General features: G+C 36.3%; 1 protein-coding gene across 4 annotated transcripts in view; it reads right to left on the bottom strand.

Annotated features, from left to right (window-relative positions):
* Window positions 1-14,244, bottom strand: part of fgf12a (fibroblast growth factor 12a) — a 224,192-nt gene that overhangs the window by 60,292 nt on the left and 149,656 nt on the right. For 2 of the 4 annotated variants that reach the window (XM_073848457.1, XM_073848456.1), the window contains exon 2: window positions 9,408-9,518. In XM_073848457.1, the coding sequence (XP_073704558.1) occupies window positions 9,408-9,518 (111 nt within the window). Of the gene's footprint in view, window positions 1-9,407; window positions 9,519-11,291; window positions 11,340-12,241; window positions 13,195-14,244 lie in introns of those variants that run through there. The other 2 variants (XM_073848454.1, XM_073848455.1) reach the window with 2 other exon arrangements.

Below are 14,244 nucleotides of genomic sequence, written 5' to 3'. Positions count from 1 at the left end.
TCCACATTTTTCTCTACCTCATATTGCTGCTATTTTTTTAATACCCTGTACAACTTTTGCACATTATTTTTGCACATTCCTTTCATTACTACTTAAGCTACTTATTACTACTGCACATTTATATTTATATATATATATATATATATATATATATATATATATATATTTTTTTTTTATCTTATCTTTTATTTCTATTTATTTATTTATTTTTATTTTATATTAATATTTGTTTACTTATAATTGCACTGTCCTTGGAGCGGACCTGACCTACATTTCACTGCTGGTCATACTCTGTATAACTGTGTATGTGACAAATAAAACTCTTGAATCTTGAAATCGTGAATCTTGAGAGAGGCTTTGAGAAACACTGAAACAGTCAAAGTCATGGCCCATGAGGCCATGAGCAAATGAGGCTTCGAAACAATTTGACACCCGTCTCTATAGTGACACCTAGTGGTCATTTTCAAGTATTGCTCTGAAACAGCTTTGACAATGAATCAGTTAAGCAAATTGACAAATTGTAATGTATATGTTGTGTTTGTCGTTCCACCAAGTCATTTGGGGGAGTGGTTAGTGTGCTTGACTGGCATGCTGTCAGAGCCTGTCACTTTAGGTTTGAATCCTTAGTGAAGCATGCATAGTCATATAATTATAATAAACAATTAAAAGTTGTGTTTTTATTGTTCTGTTCTTGTAATGTGTTGTAACATCTGTCTGACAACTGAATGAACTCTTTGTGAATACATATGTGTTATTTTGGTCATGAAATGTAAAGATTATTTAAAAATATTAATTGTTCTGTTGCGTTAACTCCACTTTTATACTCTGTTGGAGTTAGGTTAAGACAGATGTGTTATTGTGAGGTTTGGTTCCAACCCTGTCAATCAAACGCAGGTTCAACAGGTATGCCTGTTGAACATCTCGTAACCTCTGTAAAATGCCCCCATGGTTTGTTTCGCCAGAGTCACGTGACATGGGTGTTTTGAATCACACTTCGGAGCAGTGTTTCGAAACATCTGTGCTTTAGGATCTCCACACTGTGTCAAACCGTCAGTTTCACATCAGCCATCCCTGCTTTTAGCCAAATTAGCACATTGTTACTGTTTCATTTCCTTTTTTTGTCCTTCACTGTCCTTCACCTTCCAATAAAGCACCAATTTTTGAAAGCGTGTCATTGCATTTTTCTACTCCAACTGTTCAACCTTCCTACAAGTGGGGTCTGAGTCAGTATGCTGTTCATGGGGCCCAGAAATCATAGCACTGCCCTGGTCCAAGGGCTAAACATACAAAAGCAGACTGGCGCCATGCCCATCTCAGGACTCAAGTCTGAAGCCAGCACTGAAGCGGTCTCATATGCATCGACCTGAGTTGTCTGAGCACCAGGTCCCTATGCGCACACAATGGATCTTAAGAGTAAGATAGAATTAGCCAGTCATTCAGATAATTGAGAAAGCGCATGTCCTCTTTTCTTGTAACAAGGCAAGGGCGGCCTCTGTGACTTTTATGAAGACACAAGGCGACAAGGACAGCTCAAAGTGGAGGACCTTGTACTTCTGCATCTTGAACAGGAGCCTGTGCATCCAAAACCCACAGGTCTAGGATTATTCATAACCCACCATATCAGTGTTGACTGTTGATTTTGTTAACGAAAATAGTTCAAATCAAAAATCACAGCAGAACCGTCACGCATCTCTGAGCAACATACAGTGGTGTTTCGTGTAATCAATGAAAAAGTAACTAGTCTGATTACAAGTATTTTTAAAATGTAATTTACTCTTATTACAAGTACTTAAAACAGAGTTCGCTGGATGCACATTAAGTCATCACTTAATGTGCATCCAGTCCATATAAGCTACGAATGCTCTGCATACCCAGGCCGTCTGAGAGAATGAGTTCACAGGTTAATTAATGTAAACATGATTACAAGCTGATCCCTTGTCATTTGAGATGTAACTTAAAGCTTAATAAAGAGCTGGGAATAAGTACGTTAAATTATTTATTTGACAAACAATGGTAATTTTCTGTAAATCTATGTCACTTACGGAAGCTTCCGGGCAAGCGGATTCTCCGCAACTTTCTCACCTCGACTCTATTCCTATGACTCGTCAGGACTGATGCGCGTTCTCTGTGTTTTGCTGGTATGCGCATGATTTCATTTGCGAGGTAAGCTGTTTTTTTAATAATAAAAAACTAATAAATAAATAAAATAAAATAAAATCAGATTTTTTCTCTGATTTTACTTTTAGGGTTAGGTTACTTCGCAATATTTTAAAGACATTATTACTTTTGGCATTTTGCATGGTCGTAGTATCACCCGAGTGTAGTATCTGCGCTGTGTATCGATGCACCACAAGAGAATAAGACAAGCAAGCAAGGTAAAAATATATGTTTGTATGTCTGTTTGTTTGTGCTTTGTCAGATTTTTGCCCAACAGTTTAACCTAGTAACATTTACTCGTCAACATGGTGGTACATAGACTTTACCACGGTAAACTGCGCTGTACTTTCAGTTAACAAACAACTTTGTCAGCTTATTAAATTACCGATTAAAATTATTTTAACACGCAAGGCTTATCATATATTAACACTAAGTTAACTAATGTGAAATTTTTTTCAGGTGTTAATTAACGTTACAAAATCGTATGTAAGCTAGGTTAAGCAAATGTTTTATGACTAGCTGCCTTTCTAGTTTTAGCATTAGAGTTTTTTTTTTTAATTTAATTTAATATTTACTCCATTTTGTGTGTGCGTTTAAAGGCAACTCAAATGAAGCATCACAAAGGACAGGAGCAGGCCAGCCATGGCGATACTAAATTCATGGTAAGAGAAGAACTTCACTATGATTTTGAGAGGTTTGTGTATTCCATGTGGGGTTTGCCTTTTACAAATGTGTAATTTCTTCTCTTTTTTTTCAGGGAACAAATTTCTCTCTGTAACAAAGTGGATGGTGAGCAAAGGTTGCCTACGTTTTGGAGCAGCACCTGGTGCTGTGTATTTGTTAGTGTTATATATGCAATGTTTAAATAAAGAATTTGATATAACAGTGTTGCCAGTAGATAGTAGTACATCAGATCTAGAGTATAAGCGCAAGAGTGAGGTTTCTTCTATAGTTACAAATCCTTCTCAACTAATACCATAGAAAACACATTTAAAGGATTTTGGGAAGTCTTTTCTGCTTTGCACCAAAGTCTGTTTTGGACACAGATGCTGTTGGTGATAGGAGTGGCCTACAGGACCCTGGAGAGAACAGTTCATTAGTTCTGAACCTGGTGCCTCACAGGGGTTTGTTTGTTTGGTGTAGAAGTTTAATACCCACAACTGACTGCTCCTCAAGAACCACCTATAATTAATACGCAATGTAAATACTTCAGTATGACTCCATAGAGATCCTCTAGGCCAGTGGGCACTAGGTAGCCCACATGGAACCTTTAAGTCGCCTGCCAAAGATGCTCTATAAAATAGCCTAAATTAAGTATGGGCGATAAACGATATATCGAGATTGCTTTAAAAATGTATGTGGATAATGATGATAAGCTCTGGATATTTTCACTCAATATTAATAGAACAGCTGATTACACAGTAGAAATATAGATGACAGCATCCAGTCAGTGCATATCTCTCATAAGTGTGCATGTTTTCATGTCTCTGTGTAAATGAATGACACAGTTTTGTCTATTACAACTCAAACACATGCATACAATTAGTGAAAATAAAAAAGTAAAATATATATCAAATAAAACTGTACATTAAAATCTAATTTCTAATTATTAATATTAATCTATTAAGTTTTAAGGGATATCATACTGCCAAGTTATTTTTTATTAATTTATACAGTTCTGTTGTACAGCATCTTATTTGACAGTGATAAAAATGTAAATTGTTTTTATTTAATTGCATTTTAAAAGATTGATTAAACTGTTAAAGTTTTATTAATTTATTCATTGACACAATTTTTATGCTAAATTTGTATTGAATCATAAAACATAGAATCCATAAAATACAGTGCATATAAAATGCAAAAAGTGCCACATGTTTTTATAATTTTTTTTATATCCAACAAGTAGCCTTACAGGCTATTTTATCCTAGTCTCAGCCTCAGACGTCACGCCCACGGAACGTTGGCTAAACGTCTGATGCATATGGTACACTTAACTGGAAACACTTCAGGAATGTCGAAGTCGTGATCTGATTAGTTGAATTTGATCGGATATCCGGAACACGCGAGTGTCGCGTTTATTTTCGGTCCACCGGGAAACAAAGCGCAGACTGATTTACTCGCGTTTTGCTAAAAGGTGCTTATGCAGACGCCGTTGTTGTTATACACATTTGCGATGTTCGCAAACAAATTACGGACTTACTGCTTGTTCTCCCTCTTCTTCGTTAACTTTCAATGCTGGTTATTTCAATGACTGACTTGTTGCATGCCAGTCTGTTGTTGTGGGGGCATTTCTACACCCCGAAACGTGACGCTGAACGAAACGAACTGTGATTGGTTGTTTGACATGTCGGTCAAACCGCCTTATGGGCGGGCCTTGGCCAATTAAAGCTGCCATGAATTCCAGACCTTCAGCCGTCAGTCTGAAGGTCTGGCTACGCGAGACTAATTTTATCCCTTCAAGGAGTAAATTACAAAATGTTTGGAGACCTCTGCTCCAGGATAGCACAAACTGTAAAAGGAAATACATATATGTTTTACACTTTTAAACACTCACTTTATGGGTCATGAGCTTAATGAGTTTGTTAGACAACTCAACAGAAAAAGGCAATTCATAGAAAGAGCACTGATAACAGAGGAGTGTTGCAAACATGTTTAACCCTTATGCGGTCTTCGTTTTGGAATCACACTCATGGTCTTTGGCAACAAAACTTAAATTTTGTAACAAAATAAAAAAAAAAACATGTTTTTCCTGTTTATTAATGTTTTGGTAACACTTTATAATAACGTTCAGTTGTAAGTCTTTTATAAGTGATTAGTTAATGATAAAATAACAATTTGCAAAACATTCACAAATGATTAATAAGTGATATGCTAACAATTTGTGTATGTTTTGTAAATTAATTTATTAGTCAGTTACAAGTTAATTTAAAAGTAATTAGTTAATGATAAACAAATTATTTACAAAACATGACTATGTGTTTATAAATTATTAATAAATGTAGGGCTGCAACAACTAATCGATTAAATCGATTATTATCGATAATGAAATTTGTCGACAACGATTCTCATTATCGATGAATCGGGTCCGCCCACAGTGCACGTACAACTTCAGAGGATCACGTCAAATAACAGCACTGAATGACGCATTTCTATAGACAAAATGCATCTAAAAATAGTGGAGGAAACAGACTAAGATGCTGCAGGAGAGTTACGTGATCAAAGCTGCTCAAAACATGAGAATTCCTTATTTAAAACTAATAGAGTGATGGCTTGCCATGTGAGGCGCTTTGAGATCCGTTTGCGTCCTCAGCATGAAAACTTTCAGTTTGCGGTCATATCCTTATCTGTAAATGTCACAAATTCACTCGAGATTTTCCATTTAAAAATCCATTCTGGCAGTCTGTAAGTTTAAATCTTTACTGAATGAGCGTGTCAGACAGCCGGAACACAGAACACAAAAAGGGAGACAATTGATACTCAACTCAGCGCAAAAACATTCATTGTGCTGAAACATCTGTCGTTGAATGTTAAATTTAGATTTAAATACAACATGTAGTGCGCGTATTTATGGAGGTTATGAACAGTAGGGCTGTGACGGTGGCAGATTTTAACCACCGCCGGTGGTGCGGTGTTTTATATATAAATAAATGAGGCTTAAACATTATTCACGAACGTGCGTGTTTTGCAATTTCTGTCGGTGAACAAGCTGTCTACAAAACACTAAAATAAATCAACGAAATAATACATTTAAATAAGAAAGTAGCCTAAATAAGTGTTAAATAGGCTATTAAACAAACATTTGTTGCAAAAATTCCTACAACCTCTAACGTTACAGCTCATCAGAATTACTGGCCGAGTTCTCTTTCTCTTCCCCATCGCACAGCTGCTGTTTTTAATAGCAAAGTAATTACATTTATTTTCGTTTCTTTAGTTTATAAAGTTAATTTAGAAATATATTTGGAACATGTTTTTTTATTTGTGAAATTCAAGTTTTTGTTTTTTAAAGTAACGACAAAGCGGCCGGCGGCAGATAGATCAGTTTAGCCTTCTCAAATCATCACGATTTAAATTAAAATCCTTAGATAAAAATAAAAAAATAAAAAATAAAAACATAAAAAAAATTAAGCATATCACAATATTAGTTTAATCGTTTAACCTAGATAAATGTGTAGGCTACTAATAGGCGCATATCCAATAGTTTGTGCGGAGATTGAAAGCTTTGCAGGACATGGAGGTGCAAGTGCTATGTGAAACTTCATTTTTGCTCATAAATGTAAGAGTAATAAATTTACTTTAAATTATTACTTCACTACTATAAAACGAAATAATTAAAATCGAAAACAAAACTCTTTTATTAGCTATAGGCCTAATCCATAAAGATGCACTCAGAAAATACTAGTTTATTAATAAATAATATGAATATCTCCTTACTTTTCCCCTCCACATTCATGGTAGGTCTAATTACTTTAGCTGGGGCTTTGGGCCAGCTTCAGCTTACTGCGTGCATTTGAACGCGGAACTCTTGCGCTCGCTGCTGTTGGTGGGACACTAAACACCGCCACGGCAGAATAAATAGCAGAAACACTGTATTTTATGCTTGTTAGTGTGTTTTTCTTCAGATATTTGTCCTTTTTCTTTATTACAACAGGCGAATTGTTGTAAATGGTTAAGCACTGTGTTTTCATAGCATTCAGAATGTGGAATAGTGTGATTTAAAAAATAAATAAATAATTGGAATTTTTAAGCCAACGAATCGATTGCGAACTAATCGATTATCAAAATAATCGTTAGTTGCAGCCCTAAATAAATGATATGTTAGTTTTATTTTAAGTAATATGCTAACAATTTACCAATCTGTCGTAAATTATCTTAAAAATAGCATATAATAAAATAATCAAACAGATCCTTAGTAAAGAGTAAAAAAATTGTTTTTAAAAATTGTTGTAAAAAAACATTTTTTAAAATAGGCTTGAAAGTGCACTATCCAAACTTAAATTGTTGTAATTCATGAACACTTTGAAATACAGATGTAAGGTAGGTGACTTTTGCAGCAGATTATTGCAGAAGCGGAAAAAAAGTAATATTAGTAATATTAGTAGTATTAACAAATTACAGAAGTTTAAATTTACTGTAAAGAAAATACACTGTGCAATTTTTATTATATTTTATATAAAATACATATTTTACATAACAGGTTTTATCCTAAATTTAATATCAATTCGAAGCCTTACATTTAAATAAGTTGATATGAAAAAAAAAATGGTCTAAAGTGTAAACAATTCATCATTTGTAAATGTGTTACACATCATTTGTAGATCTTTCTTACATGTTAAAGTGATCTGGTGTATATAAGACATTTACAACGCTTTCTGCATCCCCTTGTCATGATCGGGGCTGTGGGTCTTCCCTCAGCCTCTCGAGGTCGCTGTTCCCCTGGCACTGCACTCCCCTAATCGTTCACGTTTGTCTTGTCATTTGCACTGATTACACGCACACCTGTTTACAATCACTATCTGGACTATAAGAGATCCCACTACTCACTCCGCATTCATGTCTGCATTGTCTTGTGTCTGTTATGTACTTTTGTGTTCTTGATTCCCTGGCCTTTTGATCTTGTTCTTGGTTTTGTTATTTTGTGTTCTGGTTATTAGTTTTTGTGCCGTGTTGGCTTTTTGGTTTATGTTTATTTTGTGTTTATTAAATATATCTTACTTACCCTGCATTTGGACCCAGACCATTATCCTTTACGTGACACCCCTAATCTAAAGTGTAAACTACTCATCAGTTGTAAATGTTTTACAAACCTTCTGGTTCCAGGTTGTGTGTGTATCATGTGGGGGAAAGACCTTTGAATAATGAGTCAAACATTTACAAATGATGAATTGTTTACACTTTAGATTAGGGGATGCAGAAAGATTTGTAAATGATTTATTCATGATGCGATCTTCAGAGAAGGATAAAAATGTAAATGACTGATATTTTAATTATTTTTAAGTGACAAATGATATATTAACCACTTAGTAAGGATCTGTTTGAATATTTCATAATATGCTATTTTTTTTAAGATAAATTAGGACAGATTGGTAAATTGTTAGCATATTACTTAATAATCATTTGTAAACGTATAATCATGTTTTGTAAATATTAGTTCATCATTATCTAATCACTTGTAAATTATTTATAACTTAATCGCAAAACATAGTTAAAAATACTAACATATCACTTATTAATCATTTATAAACGCATAGTCATGTTTTGTAAATGATTAGTTCATCATTAACTAATTACTTGTAAATTACTTGTAAATGACTTAACAAAACATACACAAATTGTTAGCATATCATTTATTAAACATTCATGAATGTTTTGTAAATCAATATTTTATCATTAACTAACCACTTATAAATGACTTACAACTGAACGTTATTATAAAGTGTTACCAAACATGAATAAACCGGAAAATAACATTTTTTTTTTTTAACTACTATTTTATAACAAAAATTTCATTTTGTAAAGACCACGAACGTGAGTATTTTTTTCACACTAACATAAAATCAAGCTATCATTCCAATTTATTTATTTTTTATTTGTAGATCAAGATAGTGTTGACTGATTTACAAAGTCTCATACCATTTGGACAAAGGGAACATTTTTTTAAATTTTAGCGAACGCCATTCGGGGTCCAGAAATCCCCCGAAGGCCGCATATGGGTTAAGTGGGGTTGCCCTCCTTTCCAGTATGTAGAAACAATTCTAATCTTGCTCATCTCATCTACTATTGAATAATAATTTGCAATTAAAATTAAATAATTAATATAACACTGCCCTTACAATATTAGAGCAGAAATATATTATCAGAAGCAAATAATTATTTAGCAGTTATGTCATTTCTCATTGATGGTCTGAGATTAGATAATTGAAAAAAAACCTAGTCATTGTCCAAAAAAAATCTTCACATGAGAAAGCAGAGTAATCTTTATAACAATACGGCAAAAAAAGTCAAAGAGTTCAATACTTGAAAAGGATAATTCACCCAAAAATGAAAATTCTGTGGTCATTTACTCAACCTTACCTACTATGTCTTTAAGGATTGTGCCGAAGGATTGTACAGACTTTAATAAATAAACAAACCCTGAAGATTGTTCACTGAGGTAAAAAGTGTGACAACAAGCCTCGGTCTTCCCTATATGCAATTTGTGTGGTACAATGTGGTACTTTGCATGCACATTTGGTGCAGTTCCAATCACTTACTGTAGTCGCTGTTCTCATCCTTGATGCCATCGATGGTTCCATCTGGCTGCATCTGCAGGTAAAAACCCTGTTGGCTGAACAGTCGTGTCACAATGCCTTTCAGCTGCGGCTCTGGAAAATAAACACACAACCCCACCCCAACCCACATTTTTATCAGAATTTACCCCAACAAATTACAACTTTTTTCAGCATGTAAACAAAAGCTTGTTAAGAAGAAATTAATTATTTTAAATAAGTTTTTGACTTCTTATCCAGTGATGGCAGTGAATGTACTTGTGAATGGCTGTGTTGATAAAGCTGTGCATATTTGCTCTCTGTGACCTCATTAATCAATTTTTACTATGGACACCTGGAGTTTAGAAGACCAGCTGTAGCCATACCAGGTGTTTTCTGGTGGAGTGGTGACCTGTACAAGCAGCTACAATAAATGCTTAGAGGCAGGCCTGAGAGGTGAGGAGTGAAAAGGGCCACATGGATGACCTGGCATGCAGCAAAGTCCCACAGCTTTCAATACCAGAGCTCAGAAGAGCTGTGAATGTCCATGATGGTCATGATCAGCTATCGATCAAGGGCCCCACCTATCCACTGCAGACGCAATACCTCTGACAGGCTGGAAGGGCCATCAATCACACGAACAAGCCTGCCTACATTCATTAGGAAGAACATAACTAAATCACATACAGAATCCACACCTAAATAAAGACTGGCGTAGGGGACCCCACAGGAAATGATTCTAACCTGGGGAGAAAGTTTTGGGTTTAATACATATATGTGAGTCAGTTTGTGCTGAATCTCTTGAAAACATGCCCAGGTCATATTTCCCCTGAAACAAAAACAAAAGGGAATATTGAATATGTAAATGTGAATATTAGATCTGTATTTATTTTATTTTTGTTTTTTAAGAGTTTTTTTTTTTTAAGGGGGGAGGGGGGGTCATACAAGGTTAAAAAAGTACAATAAATAATAATCACACATCATTTGTAATATAAGAATTAATTATTAAATTGTATTGCATAGGGTTTCTATATTACAGTAATGATGATGTTTTTTACATTACAAAATAAGAATTTTCATGGGCACAAAACTGCAGTTATTATGAAAGTAATCATAATGTTAAAAAAATCTAAAATGGGATTACATGTCTTAGTGCAAAATTATATTTCTTATTACTTTCACTTGATTTTTGGTGGTGAAATATGACTCGGACATGTTCCTCGCATGTTTGTGAGTTTGTGAGATTCATGTACATGCATGTATCTACTCACATGGGATTGTATGCACTCACATGTATATTTAAGCATGTGTTCACCTGGATATATGCATAAGATAATGCATGTCATATTTGCATCAACATTGTTTGCATATTTTCCCCTTGCAAATAAAAATTCTGTTGAACCATATATGTTCCATATTGCCCCATTGCATAAAAAGAAACAGTTACAATCGGATGTGTTGGTAAATGATGTCATGATCATGAAATGGTGAATGGTAACCTCGACTACTTAAGTCACCATAACTGACAGAAGAAACACGACACATCAGCAGCACAGAGCAAACACGAGCCTCACTGCACAGAAACAGACGGAGGGGACAGAGCACACATAATAATGGGGACATAAATAAAATAAGTAGAGAGAGACCAAAAAGGGGGATCAAAGGGGAGTAAAGACAAGAGAAAAGAAAAAGAAGGAAGAGACAGAGAGGAGAAGGCATAAGACATAAAAAAAACACAAAGACAGAGAAGTAGAACAATAGTCGGAAGCATACTACAAGGACAAGGCAGACATTGGCGACTGCCGTTAGACAGGAGCTAGTCCCTCATAAGCACAAAATGGGGTGGGTAACTGGAAGACACAGCACAAGGATGGAGGCTGAGCTACTGACCTAGCCTGACGCCCTTACGGGACACCTGTGGAGGTTTCGAGGGTGCATCTTACGGGGGAGAAGGAAAAACAACATTTTTACAGACAAATCCTACAGCAACAGCCGTCAAATAACTGATCATATGTTGGGAAAAGGGGATGTGTTTGTTCTACAACATGAGAAGGTGTTTTGAAGGAGGAAGAGAGGACAGCTGTGAATTTTTTTATCATTTCACATGCTTTGTGCCATTTTATGAGAGCCAAATAGGACAATAACATGAGCAGTGAGGTTATGCCCATCAATAAAACTAAGTGTACAATCCCTCTCTATACTGCAGTAAAGCAGTCCCTGTTGGAAAATCCAGCTTAAGCTGTTAGCTGTGGTTTTTAGCGGGTGTAAGATAAGTATAAAATTGGTGGAAACACCAGCTTATGCTGGTATGAGCTGCTGGTCGCTTGTTTGTTGCTGGTTCAAGATCGTTCTGTCATATTTCAAAACACAGCTTCCAGTTCAAACTGGTCTTCTATCAGGGAAACATTTGCCATTAAACATTTCATCTAAGAAAGCCCTGGTGCACTGCAGTGCCACTGGATTCTGGCTATTACTAAATTGCATTGTTGCACTATAAACATAAGGTTTTTTTCTTCTACTTGTTCTTCTTTCAACAATCACACAGCCTCTAATTAAAATGCCAAAATGCCAGCCACTTAATTCATTGATAACAGTAATAATAACATTAATATCAGATATATCAACATAAAACGATTTTGCAGTCAGATTTTTAGGATGGCAAATCGGTTGGTGAATACCGATAGACAGCACGTGAGCTATGAAACAGGTGGGATTTTGGGGGGTGGGCGGCATTGCAAAAGAAAAATACAGTGGAGGATATATGTTCCTCCAGCGGAGCTGTAGACTGCAGCAGAGGCTTCGGGTGGGGGCTGATGTCTTAAAAAGCATCCAGCACTGACCTGGTCGCCGGCGAACAGGTCTTTTCTTGCCGCTGCAGAAGCGGACTTTACTGAAGACCCCCAGGAAATGTCGCTCGCAGAGAGAGCGGGGGTCTTTGCTGGGACTGGGGCGGCGTTTGGAGGCAGATACCCGATCGCTGTTGGATTCCCGCGCCTGGCGTTTTTGTCGGATCAGAGAACTGGCGATCGCGGCCATCTCGCGTATTCGGTTGAACGAACTGTTCGACGGTTGCAGCTGTTAACGCAATAAGTGGGAATAATAAATAAACAAGACTGGATTGTCTACGCAAAATTAGCCAGATCTCATTCCAATTCCTTGCGAAAAATCCAGAGGATCCTGTGAATTAGGACTGAAATCCCATCCTCTTCTCAGACGATCTACCCAGACGTCTGTGAGTTTCACATACAATTATATAAAGCACATTTTCCGTTCTCCATCTTAGAAGCAAAATATAAAATAATAAAAAAAACAATAATAATAATTATAATAAAATAAAAAAATAAACAACAATTAAAAAGACTTCTTATGTGAACATTGGTAACCTGTCACGCAGGTATTCCAGGTGCGAAGACAGCAGACGCGTAATTCCTCCTTCAAGCGACTGCTACATGATCCACATGTCTAGTTCATTCCAGATAACTTTGCATGAATCTGGATAATAAATGGAGCCCATGACACAAGAACGCGCATTCTCAGGCTCTATAGGCGTATATGAGCGACGCGCGCACAACTTCACGAAACATCTGGGCTCTCCAAATTATTTTACAGCTCTTCATAGTTCTGATAGAGTTCATTTCATCGTTCTTCACGTCGAAATTTCTTGTTTTGTTCAAAACGAATTGTAATTCAAAGGCAGGGTGTTTAGCACAGAGAGAACACTGCAAATCCTTGCGAAGCCATTTGAGGGGAATGTTGTAAAATCGAGACTAGTGCTGCCTGTTTAACAGTGACAGTGAGCCAGTGAATGGGTGTGATAGTCTCTCTCTTTCTCTCTCTCTCTCTCTCTCTCTCTCTCTCTCTCTCTCTCTCTCTCTACGCAATCATACGTGATCGAGTTTTGGATGAGGAATTCGCAGGGGTAAACGAGACCGAGCAAGTGAGGGAGATAGGAAAAAAAAATATTTTAATGGGGAGAGAGAGGAGGATTGTCCAACAGATGGTCACTTCTGGCGTATTATTTATGTGTGAATGTAGCACATCCACAGATAACCACCTCAACTCAAATTCTGCTTGTTATTGCGTCTCATCGTCAGCTATCGGGTTAATATATTAATTTATATGTCTGTTCATCTGTGTACTACTCTGATTAAAACACACCTCGGATTAAAGTACACATTAAAATACAGATCGGCTGGCTGTTTGTCATCACTGTTATATTGTTAAGTGTATTTGGTGCTAATGTGGCAGCCCATGCTGCTAAGGTCTGGCTGACACAATCCATTAACCGTCCACTGCAATGACTTTTTTATTTGAGTATGCCATTTTTAACAAATTAAATGTTGCACAAAACTGAATTTCAAAAACTGAAAATTTCAAAAACTACATTTCCAAACTGCTATCACATCTGACGGGACGGAGTGTCCTATGTTATTAAAAGCACACACATCTAATGAAATATAGTAGTGGTTAAGTTACCGCAGAATTTTAATAACAGTTTTACACTGGTACAGAGATGTACTGTTCTACTTTAGTAATTAATGCATTAACACAACACCTCCCCTTTAGGAATACAAATCTAACTATCACAGTTATAACACCACAATGCTGCATTTATGTCATGCACTGTGCCTTACTTAAGTGCTAAGCTCTTCAGTACTGGGTTTCAGAGGGTATTCATGGTGGGGCAAGCAGAGACGGAAGGGTTGGGGGTGGTTTCATGTATTCATGTGAAGGTACACACTGGTTTCTGACACTGCAGTGGGTGGATCACGTGGCTCTGACACGAAAAGCCTCTTGCCTCGTGCAAAATAGCAGCATTAAAGATTCAGTCTGGGAGTACACT

Source organism: Garra rufa, chromosome 10, assembly GCF_049309525.1.
Source record: "Garra rufa chromosome 10, GarRuf1.0, whole genome shotgun sequence".
Classification (NCBI taxonomy): Eukaryota; Metazoa; Chordata; class Actinopteri; order Cypriniformes; family Cyprinidae; genus Garra; species Garra rufa.
This window is presented reverse-complemented; position numbering and strand designations above follow the sequence as displayed.